Source organism: Balaenoptera physalus (genome assembly GCF_965194825.1).
Source record: "Balaenoptera physalus genome assembly, chromosome: 6".
NCBI lineage: Eukaryota > Metazoa > Chordata > Mammalia > Artiodactyla > Balaenopteridae > Balaenoptera > Balaenoptera physalus.
In genome coordinates, this window is record NC_138885.1 from 124,522,895 (window position 1) to 124,536,401 (window position 13,507).

The 13,507-nt window shown below is 46.0% G+C and overlaps 1 protein-coding gene across 2 annotated transcripts in view; it reads right to left on the minus strand.

Moving 5' to 3' along the window:
• Positions 1-13,507, minus strand: part of SERPINE2 (serpin family E member 2) — a 75,681-nt gene that overhangs the window by 19,476 nt on the left and 42,698 nt on the right. For both annotated transcript variants that reach the window (XM_082464679.1, XM_082464680.1), the window contains exons 2-4: positions 9,696-9,976; positions 6,375-6,602; positions 523-720 (exon numbers count right to left, since the gene is read on the minus strand). In XM_082464679.1, the coding sequence (XP_082320805.1) occupies positions 523-720; positions 6,375-6,602; positions 9,696-9,954 (685 nt within the window). In that variant the 5' untranslated portion in view covers positions 9,955-9,976. The remainder of the gene's footprint in view (positions 1-522; positions 721-6,374; positions 6,603-9,695; positions 9,977-13,507) is intronic.

Genomic DNA, 13,507 nt, shown 5'->3' on the forward strand with positions numbered 1-13,507 from the left:
TTCATATTATAAATTCCTTGGCATGAGACTGCTGAGGCGGGGCTTCTAGAAAGTCCTCCAGACCACGGCTCCCCACCACCAACAGCACCCAAGGGTGCCCACGTGCCCCCCACACCAGAGCCACCATTGGGTTTCGTCAATCTTCATAATTTTTGCTAATCTGATCAGTGGAAAAGAGATCTAATTTTTACTTTTATTTTCGATTTGGTAATGTAAGATTGCTAATGATGACTTGACAATACATGCAATATGTTTCATGTCCATGATAATTCTCATTTTGTGAATTGTCCTGTCATCTTTAAATTTCAACCTAAGAGCATTACATGTGTTATACATTAATCCATAACCTTTGTAAATAATGCAAAGACTTACCATGAGCTTTTAAAAAATCCTGCCCTCTCCTCCCCTGCCCTTTATAAAAAATAAAAAGGCAGATTTGCTCTTGAGCTAAGTGACAGCACCCGAGGGCCTTTCTTGCGGCTGGCACATTCTAGGACAGAGCCTCACCGAGTGTGAACTTACCGCACCGGAACACGGAGAGCTGGGCCAGCATCGGCACTTGGTAGGATTTCCCATCGGCTGCCACAAACGTGCGCTTCTTTGTGTTCTCAGGCTGAAACCGTGATTTCCATAAGCCCTTAAAATACACTGCATTGACCAGGACCAGTCTGGTGAGGACACCGTCGAGGAGATCCGGGGACAGCAGGTTGTCGATCATACCTGGGCAGTCAGAGAACAGACACAGAGGACACTCAGGATTGGCAGTCCGCGTGGGGGCAAAAGGCAGCTGCAGGGTCGGGGGGAATGAAAAATCTGAGAAATTTTAAGATTCAAAGATTTGTAAAATTTTAAGATTCAAAGATTTGTAAAATTTAAAATTTCCAACATTTTAAAAATAACTTTTACAATATCCTCTTGTCCCTTCTAATTTTTTTCCTCACTAAAAATTAAAAGCTGAAAACAAGTTAAAAATCAGAGGACCAGAAAAGACTTCAGAGACCCTCTATTTAGGGTTACCAAACTTTTCATCAAGAAATTCTTTTATAACTAATTCCCTATAAACCCCATATTTTAAGAACATTTTGCTCATCCGCATAAGCTATACTTAATTCATAATTAATTTCTCTGTTTTTGATAATAACTGACATGTATGACTGCCAGTGAGGGCTTTTGGTCGGCACAAGATAAACAGTTGTCGTGTTGCTTTGTTGTAACTACTGGGTTGATTTAATCCCAGTTAAAAATAAAGGAACACTTCGGCCTGTGTAATGTTATCAAAGGCAAATGCTTAATTTCTCTTAAGATTTTAGGAATGTTGAGCATTAGTTTGGAATCCCTGATTATTACATAACTACTTAAAGAAGAGTTGAGACTAAAATTGGTATCTATATTTATGGGTCAGGGATCCATTTAGGCTCATATTATAGAGATAAAAAGAAATGGGGTCTCTCCTAGAATAATTAATTGTTAAGGAAGATGCTCTTCACAAGATATCAGGATGGTCCAGCTTGTTTGTGCAGGAATGAAGCACACACAACTGTTGCAATTTCAGGATGTTCTTGTGAAGTCACAAACACCCTTCTAAAGTGCTACCTGTGCTGGAAGCTTTGAATTTTCATTTAGGTTCCTTTTGCTTGGTTTTTGAAGATTCAACTGTGTGTTTGTGTGTGTGTGTGTCTGTGTGTATGTGTGTCTGTGTGTGTGCGTATATGGGTTTAAGAGAGATCACTAACACTAAAGCTATTAAAAATTAGTTCAGTGTAGCTCTTAGTCCAACTTTTTAAAAAAGTTCATAATATAAATGCAAGTTACAGTACATTAAATGGTGAGAATAAAACCAACAGCTTCTGAAGAAGCAAGAATATCTGATTCAGCAGAGAGAGCTTTAAGTTCTTTGAAATGAAGCTCAAGAAGATTCGGAGGTACAATAAACAGATGTTTACGTCAGTCATGGTAAAGAAGCACACTCGAGGATTCCCTGACCCACAGGGCGCCCAGCAAGACAGTGTCATCATTGCTCATTACTTACACAAGGGGGCACCAACGCCACCTTACATCAGGATCTGGAAGGAAAATACATGCGATATAAATAGCCATCGCTCAAAGCAAAGCGGCTTCTGTGAACAGACTCTGTCCTGTGGGAAGGAAGTGAAAACTCTGTGCTCCAGCGATAGCAAGCTCTTGAGAGTTGGTTTCCCAATAGCGAAGGCTGTGTTTTGCCTTTGCTGGGACAATTACGCAGTCCAATTCCTACTTGCCTTTGAGACATAGCTCAGTGGTCCCCTCTTCTTATATCTCTTCTCTGTCCCTCCTCCCCATCTCCTGGAGTTTCCATAAAGCCCAATGCTCAGCACCATCGTTACACTGCGGTATTTTATTCTAGCCAAATGTAGCATCTGTCTCCCTCAACTAAACTGTGAGCTGCGCAACAGCAAGAACCCTGTCATTCATTTTTTTAAAATCACACCTAAGGGCTTCCCTGGTGGCACAGTGGTTGAGAGTCTGCCTGCTAATGCAGGGGACACGGGTTCGAGCCCTGGTCTGGGAAGATCCCACATGCCGCGGAGCGACTAGGCCCGTGAGCCACAACTACTGAGCCTGCGTGTCTGGAGCCTGTGCTCCGCAACAAGAGAGGCCGCGATAGTGAGAGGCCCGCGCACCGCGATGAAGAGTGGCCCCCGCTTGCCGCAACTAGAGAAGGCCCTAGCACAGAAACGAAGACCCAACGTAGCAATCAATCAATCAATAAATCTTTAAAAAAAAAAAAAAAAAATCACACCTAAGATTCTATGTTCACTATTCTGTTGTAGCACACCAAGAGTCTGAAGGAATCTCTTCTGCCCTTTTTTCCTAAGGTAAATAAAGCCTCTTATTGCCACTGGTAGAACTAAGATATAATAAGGGGGCACAAAGAAATAAAAAGAAAGGATAAAAGAGAAGTGTAAGAAATGCATGGTTTAGAGGCAAGGAGGCACATGGGGGACCTGCCATCAATAACTGCCATAAACATGCATCCATCACCCATCCACCCATCCATCCACCCACCTATTCATCCATCCATCCATGTATCCAGTCTTTGATGTCTACCTGAGAAAACAAAACAAAATAAAAATAAAACCCGCCCTTCCAAAAGCTATAGATTAGAGGGAAGTGGAGGCTGATATAAGTGACTTGGAAATGCAATTGTAATAAATATCTTCAAGTGAAAGTACTTAAGGATGTGAGGGCAAATAAGAGGGGGATGTGATCTGGTGGATGAGGTCAGGGATGGATGGATTCCTTGAGGAAGTATTACTTGAGCCAATAGCTATAAAAATAGCTCACATTCGTTGAACATTTGCAAAGTGCCAACCACCTTGCTGAATGACTTATGCTTATTATTTATAGTCCCATAACAACCTTAATGTTATTATAACAATTCTAGTATGTACCACTGCTATATCTCCATTTTACAGACGAGGACGCTGAGGCACAGGGTTAAGTAACCTGCCTAATGGTACACAGCCAGCAGGTGGCAGAACCGAGGTTCAAACTGGGCTCTCACGCTTGTAACTATTATGCCATTCATGAGATAGTGTGAAATGAATAGGCAAGGGGCAACGGGGAAGGAAAGCATTCCAGGTAGCAGGATGCACCGGGGCGGGGGAGGGGCTGGGGGGGCTCCTGTGATTGGAGAGAGGATGGCAAGTGTGAGAGTTGGGAGGAAGCCCGCGTGGTTGGGGCTGAGGCCGCAGAGAGGTGGCAGGGCAGCCCCAGCCAGGCCATCACCACATCCCTAGCACACTGGAAAGGCCCCCCCACCACCACTCTCTGCAGGGCAGGATCTGTCATCACGCAGCAGTCTTCCACACGTGGACAGTTTGATCAGCAGGGTCCTTCTGACACCTCGCATATACACAAGTGCCTCTGAGCGGGCAGTTTGGAAATTTGTGGCAGTGTTTCTGGTTGCACAGACAGTGGCCAGAGATGCTACACGTCCTGCAGTGTTCAAAACAGCCCAAACAATGAACTATCCTGCTTTCAAACGCCCCGCTGCGTAGTCACGTTCGTGAGAAACCTGCTCCTTGTCATCTGAGCCCAGAACCTTATTCTTTTTCTGGTGTAAACACAAAGTATCTTTTATTTTGGATACTTTTAATGTATGCTGAATTTGTCAGGAATGCGACTACCACGCAAACCAAGTGGAACCTGTACTTGTTTTGCTCGGAAATTTACCAAGAGTTTTGCAGCGTTTTAGAAAAAACTGCCTCAACGATGGTAACACAGCCCGTGGTTTTCGTGTCGCCAGTGCAGTGTGCCTGTCTCCGTCTGCTTTTCTGGCTGTCAGTTCACAGGCAATGTGAATGTCGATTCTTATTCTAAGAATCTGACTGTTACGTATTCAGGGATGGCTGTACCCCAGGGTTTACCTGCTGAACTACATCTGTAAATAACTCTTGATTTTCCTGGTATTACAGTTTGGCATTATATTATTTTTTAAAAAATTTGTGTACATGTGCATAGGTTATATGAGCTATGAGTTTCATTTCAAGAGAGTAAACAGAGTGAAAATCTTTGTTTAACAGCGGGAGTTAGGTCTGCAGGGTTGAAAATCACTTTTCTAGTCTCATCGCTTTCCCTTCCCCGGTTGCTGCGAGAAATGCATTGAGTCAGTGTGTGTTCAAGTGGTTTGAAACGGTCGGGCGGCATCCTGAGGGACTTACTACTCCCAGGACACAGCAAAGAAGAAGGCTGGGTGGGCGCTGACACGTCACATCATACAGCTACCCGCATCTGAGGACCATCAGCTTCCTACCTCTGCTCTTAGCCCTATAGGCTCAAAAAAACACACTAACCCCCTCCCATTTGCTGGTCTCCTGATCATTTCGTGGTTTCAGGAAGGGAGCCCAGGCTGCACCGTGCAGGATCCTGTTGAAAAGGGATGTCACAGGTTTACCAAAACCCCACGCTGGCTCTCCTCCACCCTCCAGAGCATTCCCCATCCGGCTCTCCTCTAGCCCCTCACATGGTTTGCAAATATGCACATCTACAAGTCTGGAGGGAGACTGGGGGAGGACTTGCTTTAGTGCAGAATGCTAGGCCCCTGCCTCAGAGATTCTGCCTCAGTAGATTGGGGTTCAGAGATCTGCATTCTTTTTTTTTTTTTTTTTTTTTTGCTTGGGATCTTAGTTCCCTGACCAGGGATTGAACATGGGCCCTCAGCAGTGAAAGCGCCTAGACCTAACCACTGGACCATCAAGGAATTCCCCAGAGATCTGCATTCTAAACACATGCCCCAGGAACCACGCTTTGAGAGACATGACCCGAAAAGCCAGAGTTTCCCCAAGTTTTGTCTTTGGGCTTACTCTCCTTATTGAGTCTCTTTTGCTTCCACTCTTGTGACTTCAACTCTCCCCTTCGGTGAAAAACGGTTCCCAAATCTCTATTTCTAGCCTTAACTCTCCTCTGATGTTCTGGACCTACCTCTCCCTCTGAATATTTCCACCTGAACCTGAAGTTTACAAATTAACAGGCTAAAAACACTGATGTTAGACATTTCTTGAGTTTCGTGGAGGGAGAGATGCACGTACACAAGTAATTACATAGTGTGGATGTGCTCTAACGAAGGGTGCGGTCGTGGATAAGCATATGCCCATCATAACCGGGGGAGGCACTTACTTCCTGGGAGGACAGAAGCAAGAGATGAGGAAGGGGAGGGCAGAGGGAAGGGGGAGGGCCATCACAGGGGCAGGGGGTTAAGAGGAACAAACTATTATGTATAAAACAAGCTACAAGAATGTACTGCACGACACAGGGAATACAGCCAGTATTCTATAATAACTATAAATGGAGTATAACCTTTAAAAATTGTGAATCACTGCATCGTACACCTGTACCTTATATAATATTGTACGTCAATTATACTTCAATGTAAAAAGAAAGAGGCAAGGAAGGTGTGGGGAGAGCTCAATCCCGAATCTTAAAGGCTGAGAAGCACATTCTGGGCAAAGGGAATGTGGATACGGAAGTAGGAAGGAATGAGCACTAAAACCTTCGAAACAGACAAGGGCCTGTGGGCAGGGACTCTGGAGATGAGACGCTGCGGAGAAAGAAGAGAGTCTGCAGAGCTGTATTCCGCCCTGCTGCCCGAGAGCCACAGGGAGACAAGTCCCCGGGGGGCACAGGGGATGGCGGCAGGAAAAGGGTAGGAAGGCGGACTGAGCCGTGGGGTCCCTGAGAGAGAAAGGGCGGAGCAGTCAGTGGGCCCAGGCCTTTCACAACAGAAGGGCCACTGGACACGCAGGCCCCAGTGAGGGTCTCAGAGCCCAACTCACGCTTTCATTCACAAAGTGGAAAATCACGCCCCCTCATTCCCGGGAACCGTGGCCACTCACCCCTGGTCTCGTTCCTAACCCACACGTTGATGGAGTCACAGGCGGAGGCGGGGTCTTCGAAGTTCGCGTTCCGGACTTCACACTGAAACACGTCTTTGTTCCTCGTGACGAAAGGCACTTCCATCTTAAAGCCATTCTTCACAAACACGGCATTGGCCACCGTCACAATGTCTTTATTCTTCTTGGAGACGATGGCCTTGTTGATCTTCTTTAACACTTTACCGACTCCTGAAGGAGAAAGGAGAAAATGCAACAATATTTCCGCAAGAATGTAGGAAGGTTATTTTTTTTTAAATATCTTCTATATTATGGCAAATAAGAACAGTATAAGCAAAACTAGTACGAGTAGCAAGAGACTAAGTCATCTGCTTTCTCAGTGGCCTTCTGTTAAGAAAAGGGAGGGCGTAGAATGAAGTATAACTATTAATAGCCCCTAAAGAGCAATTGCGCTTCTAGCTTCAAAGCAGGCATCTTCCAGGCCTTCTCCACAACTTCCCCAAGTAGACCTCGCTCTCCTGGAAGACTTTCCTGGCACCAGGTCAATAGGAAGACTGGAAAACTCTTCAGTTATGTAGCCATGGGGGAATAAACCAAAGGACTCTTCCTAATCTCGTCTTTCTTAACAATCTGAAGCGCTATTTCCTTTCTTGCCAAAGATGTAACAACACGATTTTTCTCTATTTTCGGGAAAAAAAGGCATAAAGTTGAGCATCAGAAAGACTATAAAAAATGGCCATGTGCCACCATCCAAGAACAAGGTGATTTTTACTTGATACGAAGCTCACAAAGTAAGGGAATTAGTTTTACGGCAACGTAAGCTTTATTTCACACAGGCCATTCATACACGCTCCATTTAGTTTCAGAGCATGGAAAAGAGGGAAATAAGTTATAAAGGATGAAATATGTTCCTACAGAGAGCTCGAATTACAGATCTGTCTTACTCGCTTGGGGTCCTTTCAAAATGACACTGTCCTAAAACAACCGGCAGAGTCACCTTGACGGTACCCTGGAGAGCTGACCTGTCATTCTTAAATAATGGCAGGTAAGAGCCCCACGGTTTGGCCCTCTGTGAGGCCTCTGGAGACTGCACCCCTCACGGGTTCTGTGGGGCAGGCCCAGCAGGAGTGGGCAGGCACGTTGTACAACGAAGGGACCAGCAGACTTCAGAGCCCAATCGCGGCACTTGTCCCTTTCAACTCCTCCACGGTCCCCAGTCTCCTGCCCAGAAAAGATCAGGGCAGATCCTCCTCCTGTGCCCCAGACTGTCCTGCCTCTGCCCTCAACCAGAGTGCCGCTGTCTTAAGTTCTCAGAGGCTGAGCCCAAAGCAGGGCATGAAAACCCACCCGGGCTCCCCTGGTGAGTCTGTCATGTGAACTGAAGTCATTCCACAACTCGACTGCTAGTGATTTTGGAGGAAGAAGAGATGGGGGTTGGGGGGAGTTGCCAACAGACCAATGTTGTCAAAACTTTAGAAACACTACTTAAAATGAATGTGGCTCAGCGGGAAGACAAACAAGGACAATCCGGTTGCTCTTTTGGAATGGTGCTGGCCCACAGGGCCTGGGTGGCGCTGGGAGAGGCCAGGAACCCCATGGGTGATCCACTATGAAGTTATAAATCACCAAGAGTTCTGTGGGCTTCCAAGCAAGGGTACAACGGTGTGTTCCAAATATTTAGTCCCCCAGTGCTTCCAACAGGTGAACAAACCGCAAACTCACGCAACAGTTTAATGCCCTGTAAACAGAGCGGGGCGGGTGGGCATCTGGTGCTGGCAGCCCCCGGGGGCTACACTGAGAAGGATCTAACTGGGGCACAGAGGGGAGTCCTGGAGTACGCAAACCCCCATCTCTCCTCCTCTCCCAGCGAAGGCACCAATGTGGTCAAGATTCCTAGAACTTTATGGCCAGTGGGAGTGGAGGAATGTGGGTGGGAAAACATCCTCGCTTCCCAGTAAAGCAACTAAAACCTGGATGTGAGATGTGACTTGTCAAGGTGACGACACAGGCTGGTGCCAAGGAAGGACTCCAAGGCTAGCGCTGGCCCATGCCCAGCACTGTGGAGAGGGTGGTGGGAGGGGACGCGGCTGAGAAACCTGAGCTAAAGCTGAGGGACAGCACTAGGGGGTGTAAGCTCTTAAGCTTAAACAGGTAATTAAAACGGGGCTTTCTTTCAAGAAAACGAAACCATTCCTACTGGGCCTTACTTTTTTTTTTTTAATTTATTTATTTTATTTATTTATTATTTTTGGCTGTGTCGGGGCTTCCTTGCTGCGCGCGGGCTTTCTCTAGTTGCGGTGAGCTGGGGCTTCTCTTGTTGCGGAGCACAGGCTCCAGGTGCGTGGGCTTCAGTAGTTGTGGCACGCAGGCTCAGTAGTTGTGGCTCGTGGGCTCTAGAGCTCAGGCTCGGTAGTTGTGGCACACGGGCTCAGTAGTTGTGGCTCGCGGGCTCTAGAGTGCATGCTCAGTAGTTGTGGCGCACGGGCTTAGTTGCTCCGCGGCATGTGGGATCTTCCCGGACCAGGGCTCGAACCCGTGTCCCCTGCATTGGCAGGCGGATTCTTAACCACTGCACCACCAGGGAAGCCCCGGGCCTTACTTTTAAACAAACTTCTTTTATAGCTTTTTATTTTGAAATAATGATAGAATCACGGGAAGTTGCAAAACAATATACAAGGTGGTCCTGTATATTTCCACTTTTCACCCAGTTTCCCCAACGGTAGTATCTTGCATGATGGTAGTACAGATCCACAACGAGAAAACTGCCACTGGTGCAGTCCCCAGAGCTCATTCACTTGTTTTACATACGTATGCATGTGCATGTGTGTGTGTGTGTGTGTGTGTGTGGCTCTATGCAATTTTACCCCCCATGGAGATTCGTGCGTCCGCCACCTCAACTGAGACGCAGAGCGGTTCCATCAGCATAAGGCTGACCCGGGCTGCCCTCCATGGTCACACCCACCCACCTCCCCAGATTACGGATTTAAAAGTACGTTCACAGCCATGATGCATTCTGAGCCCTGTACAACATAGAGAGGGGGCAGACGGGAAGTCTTCTTGTTAGAGATGAGAAAACAGGGGCATTCAAGAGGTCAAGTGACTGCCCAAAGTCCCACAGCTACCGAACGGAGACCAGAACCCAGCTCTCCTGACTCCTAGCATTGCCACTGTCCCTTAGAGGAGACTGGCCCTCAAGCCCAGGGGGCACCAAGCAAGACCCCTCCCAGCTGCTCTGCTCCTCGCCGCGGTAAGCAAAGACCAAGCCAGGGGCCCTCCAGACTGGGACTCCTGCAAGGCCCGCCAGCCAGGCCCAGGCGCACGCACCATTCACGCCGTATCTCATCACCGTGGTGAGCTGCTTCTTGGTCCTGCCGTCGGCTCCTAGCTGAAGCATCCCCAGGACAGACGCAATCCCGTGGGGGGAAACGACGATGTTGTCATGAGGCCGGGACTTGACAATCTGATTGAACACCTGGATTCCTGTGTCCGAGCCTAGTTCCTCCAGAGACAGGGGATTGAACTGGGAGCACACAGAGGGCAATGTCACGGTGGCCACGAGGAAGAAGGGAAAATGCCAATTCATGGTTCCTTCTGGCAAGGACAACCTGAAAAATGAAATCAAGAAAATATTTACATTCTACATTTAATGAATACTTTTTTGGAGGCTACTTTGTACTCAGCTAGATATGATTTACTATACTCAGTGTAACTGAATGTCTTTAATATATTCAAGACACAACAGTGTAGATTAGATTGTTTTCCTTTATGTATATTTTGTTAGGGGGATGGGGAGCGAGAGGAAGGAAACTTCCACTTGCTGGTCCCAACTCTGTGCCAGGCACAGTTCTAATCATTATTTCATCCTTGTTACCACCCTTCATCCAATCACACCAATATTTACTGAGACCCTGCTGTGTGCCAGGCACTCGTCTAAGTGCTGAGCATAGAAATATAAGTAAGATGGCCAAGACCCCTGCCCTCCTGGAGTTTATATTCTAGAGGGGAGACAGAAAGTAAACCAGGAGGCAATAAAGTCATTTCAGAGAGGGATCAGGCCACAACAATAAGACACGGTGAAGTGAGTGAATGGAGTGGGGGAGCATGGGACAGGACAGGCAGGGAGGCCACCTCTGCAGAGGGACACGTGTGCTGACAGCTGAGTGACGAGAAAGGGGGGAAGGATGTGCCAGGCAGAAGGACGGCAGGGCAAAGGCCCTGAGGTGGGAACAGAGGTGGATTGTCGGAGGTTGGTGTGCCAGCGATGTAAGGGACATGGAGGGGAGAGGTGGGGGAGGAGGTGAAGAAGAAAAAGGGGCCAGATCCTGAAGGGCCTGTCACACCAGGTATGGCTCTTGCATTTCATTCTAGGGGTCATGAGAAACCCCTGGAGGGAGCTCCCCGCTGGCACAGTGGTTAATACTCTGCACTCCCAATGCAGGGAGCCCGGGTTCGATCCCTGATCAGGGAACTAGATCCCAGATGCATGTCCCAACTAAGAGTTCGCATGCCACAACTCAGGAGGCTGCGTGCCGCAGCTAAGGAGCTGGTGAGCCGCAACTAAGGAGCCCGTGAGTCAAAACTAAGGAGTCCACGTGCCGCAACTGAGGAGCTGGTGAGCCGCAACTAAGACCCAGTGCGATCAAATAAATTAAGAAAAAAAACAAAAGAAAGAAGGCACTGGAGAGTTTGAAATAAGGGAGTGAATCCCTTGGGTTGCTGTGATTATCTTATAACTACACGCTTTCTTTTTTTTTACCATATATATAACTTTCTTAATTAATGAATTGATAATGAAAATAAATTTAAGTGACACCCTTAAATCTACAAGAGGGCAGAACAATTGGCAAATTCATCAATTGTGAAGATGGCGTTGTTTATACTGATATTCTCAGTTACAGTGATTTTTTTGAAATATGCTTTCTTCCTTGACTACCACTTACTGAGCTTTCTTTGGCTGTGACAAGCAAGAGGTAGGAAATTTACATGTGTTTATGGAAAAGCAAATACTTTCATTAAATAAGACCTTAGAAGCAGCAGCTGGTAAAACAAAAGCAGAATTTGAGATGTGGCTAATTTGGTCCCTCCCTTATAGACCCGAGCTTCTGATCAGCACAAGTTTCCCCAGGAAACAACTTGTCCTCCTGTTATGTGCATTTACATGGGGGAGGTTGGGGGTGTCTGCAGAGAACAAGAAAGAGGGGAGCCTTTTAGAGAGGAGACCTGGAGCGAGGGGAAATAACATCCATATGCTCCAGGGAAAGAAAGGGCACCAGGACAGCATCGGGCAAAACGGGCATGTGTGTTCCCTTGCCTTCCTCTCTATGTACTTGGCCTTCTTCCCCCCAAGTAGATGTTCAGTAAATACGTGTGGGATTAAACCTGATGGCTGATACACATTCTATTTTTGTTCATTCTTTTTCATTGCATCAAAATAATGTTTATTGAGCGTGACTAATTTAGTCCTGAGCCTCACTCACTCTTAGCTCCAAACACTTCTCAAGCAGAGTGAAATTCACTGGGGTGGGAAGAGGCCTGTCAGCAGAGGCAGAGTTCCCCGCCCGTGCTCCACCAAACACTCAGGGCCCCAAGGTGAACCATTAAAGACATCATTGTTCAAGGTGATGGTGTAATTTTCTTATATGTTGGGAAAAAAGCACATTATCAAAAATTTAGAACATTCAGAATTTATCCAGCGCTTAATTGTAAAATGATTGTATAAACACAGCCTGTCTAAATTCAAAACATGTAAGTGACCTACATACACTCCCACTTGGGGCTTTCCTATGGCCAGCGTGGCCTGTTTTGACTTTGGCACCTTGGACTGTCTCTAAAACCATGACAATCCCCTGAGTTACTTTCAGCCTGTTGGATAATGGAGCGCTTCCAAATCCTGAATGGAAGTTCTACTCATTTGGTCTAAAAATTAGACATTGTGTCCACTCCCCTGCTTCTTTCTTTCTGGAAATAAACTTCCTCTTTAACATTTAATATACTACAAAGCCATCATAAGTATAAAACAATTTGTACCTTCTTTGTTACAAATGGCCAAATTCGGTGACTGGCACCAACTTCATCAATCTGAACTGTAGACTCTTGCATTACGATGGCTTCTGGCATCTGCCTTCAGTGTGCCATTAGCTATTCTCCCCAAGCTTCCCAAAGAAATCCTCCTGGATCAGCAAATATTTGAATAAACATTTGAATCTGCATACTCATAAAGGACATCAAATTGGTTTTGCCTCTGATAGCTTAAAGTTGATTCACCCACATACTATAGACTTATGTAGAAGATTGTAAAACGGGTAGAAAACAACAGTAACGAGAGAAAGCTAAGTTCCAAGGTCTTGGAATCAGCAAAGACAGTCTCCCAAATAAATACGCACCTTATTTAGCAGAATTTTTCTTGGTTGTGAATTTTTTGCTAAAACAACAGTTTCATTATAAAGTGGGGGAAGGCTGCCAGGGGTGTTTTTCTTAGTTCCTTGGATTTGGGAAGTTTTTGTGAGATGTCTGTGTGTAGTTTCATAACAGTGCATTCGGACAGTGTCAGGGGCTGTGCAGAACTTGGAATCAGAGCAGTTTTTCTTTCTTTAAATTTTTTTGAATTTTATTTATTTATTTATACAGCAGGTTCTTATTAGTTGTCTATTTTATACATATTAGTGTATACATGTCAATCCCAATCTCCCAGTTCATCCAACCCCCACCCCCACCCCCCCGGTGGCTTTCCCCCCTTGGTGTCCATACGTTTGTTCTCTACATCTGTGTCTCAACTTCTGCCCTGCAAACTGGTTCATCTGTACCATTTTTCTAGACTCCACATATATGCGTTAATATACGATATGTGTTTTTCTCTTTCTGAATTACGTAACTCTGTATAACAGTCTCTAGGTCCATCCACATCTCTGCAAATGACCTAATTTTATTCTTTTTATGACTGAGTAATAGTCCATTGTATATATGTACCACATCTTCTTTATCCATTCATCTGTCGATGGGCATTTACATTGCTTCCATGACCTGGCTATTGTAAATAGTGCTGCAATGAACATTGGGGTGCATGTGTCTTTTTGAATTATGGCTTTCTCTGGGTATATGCCCAGTAGTGGGATTGCTGGGTCATATGGTAATTCTAT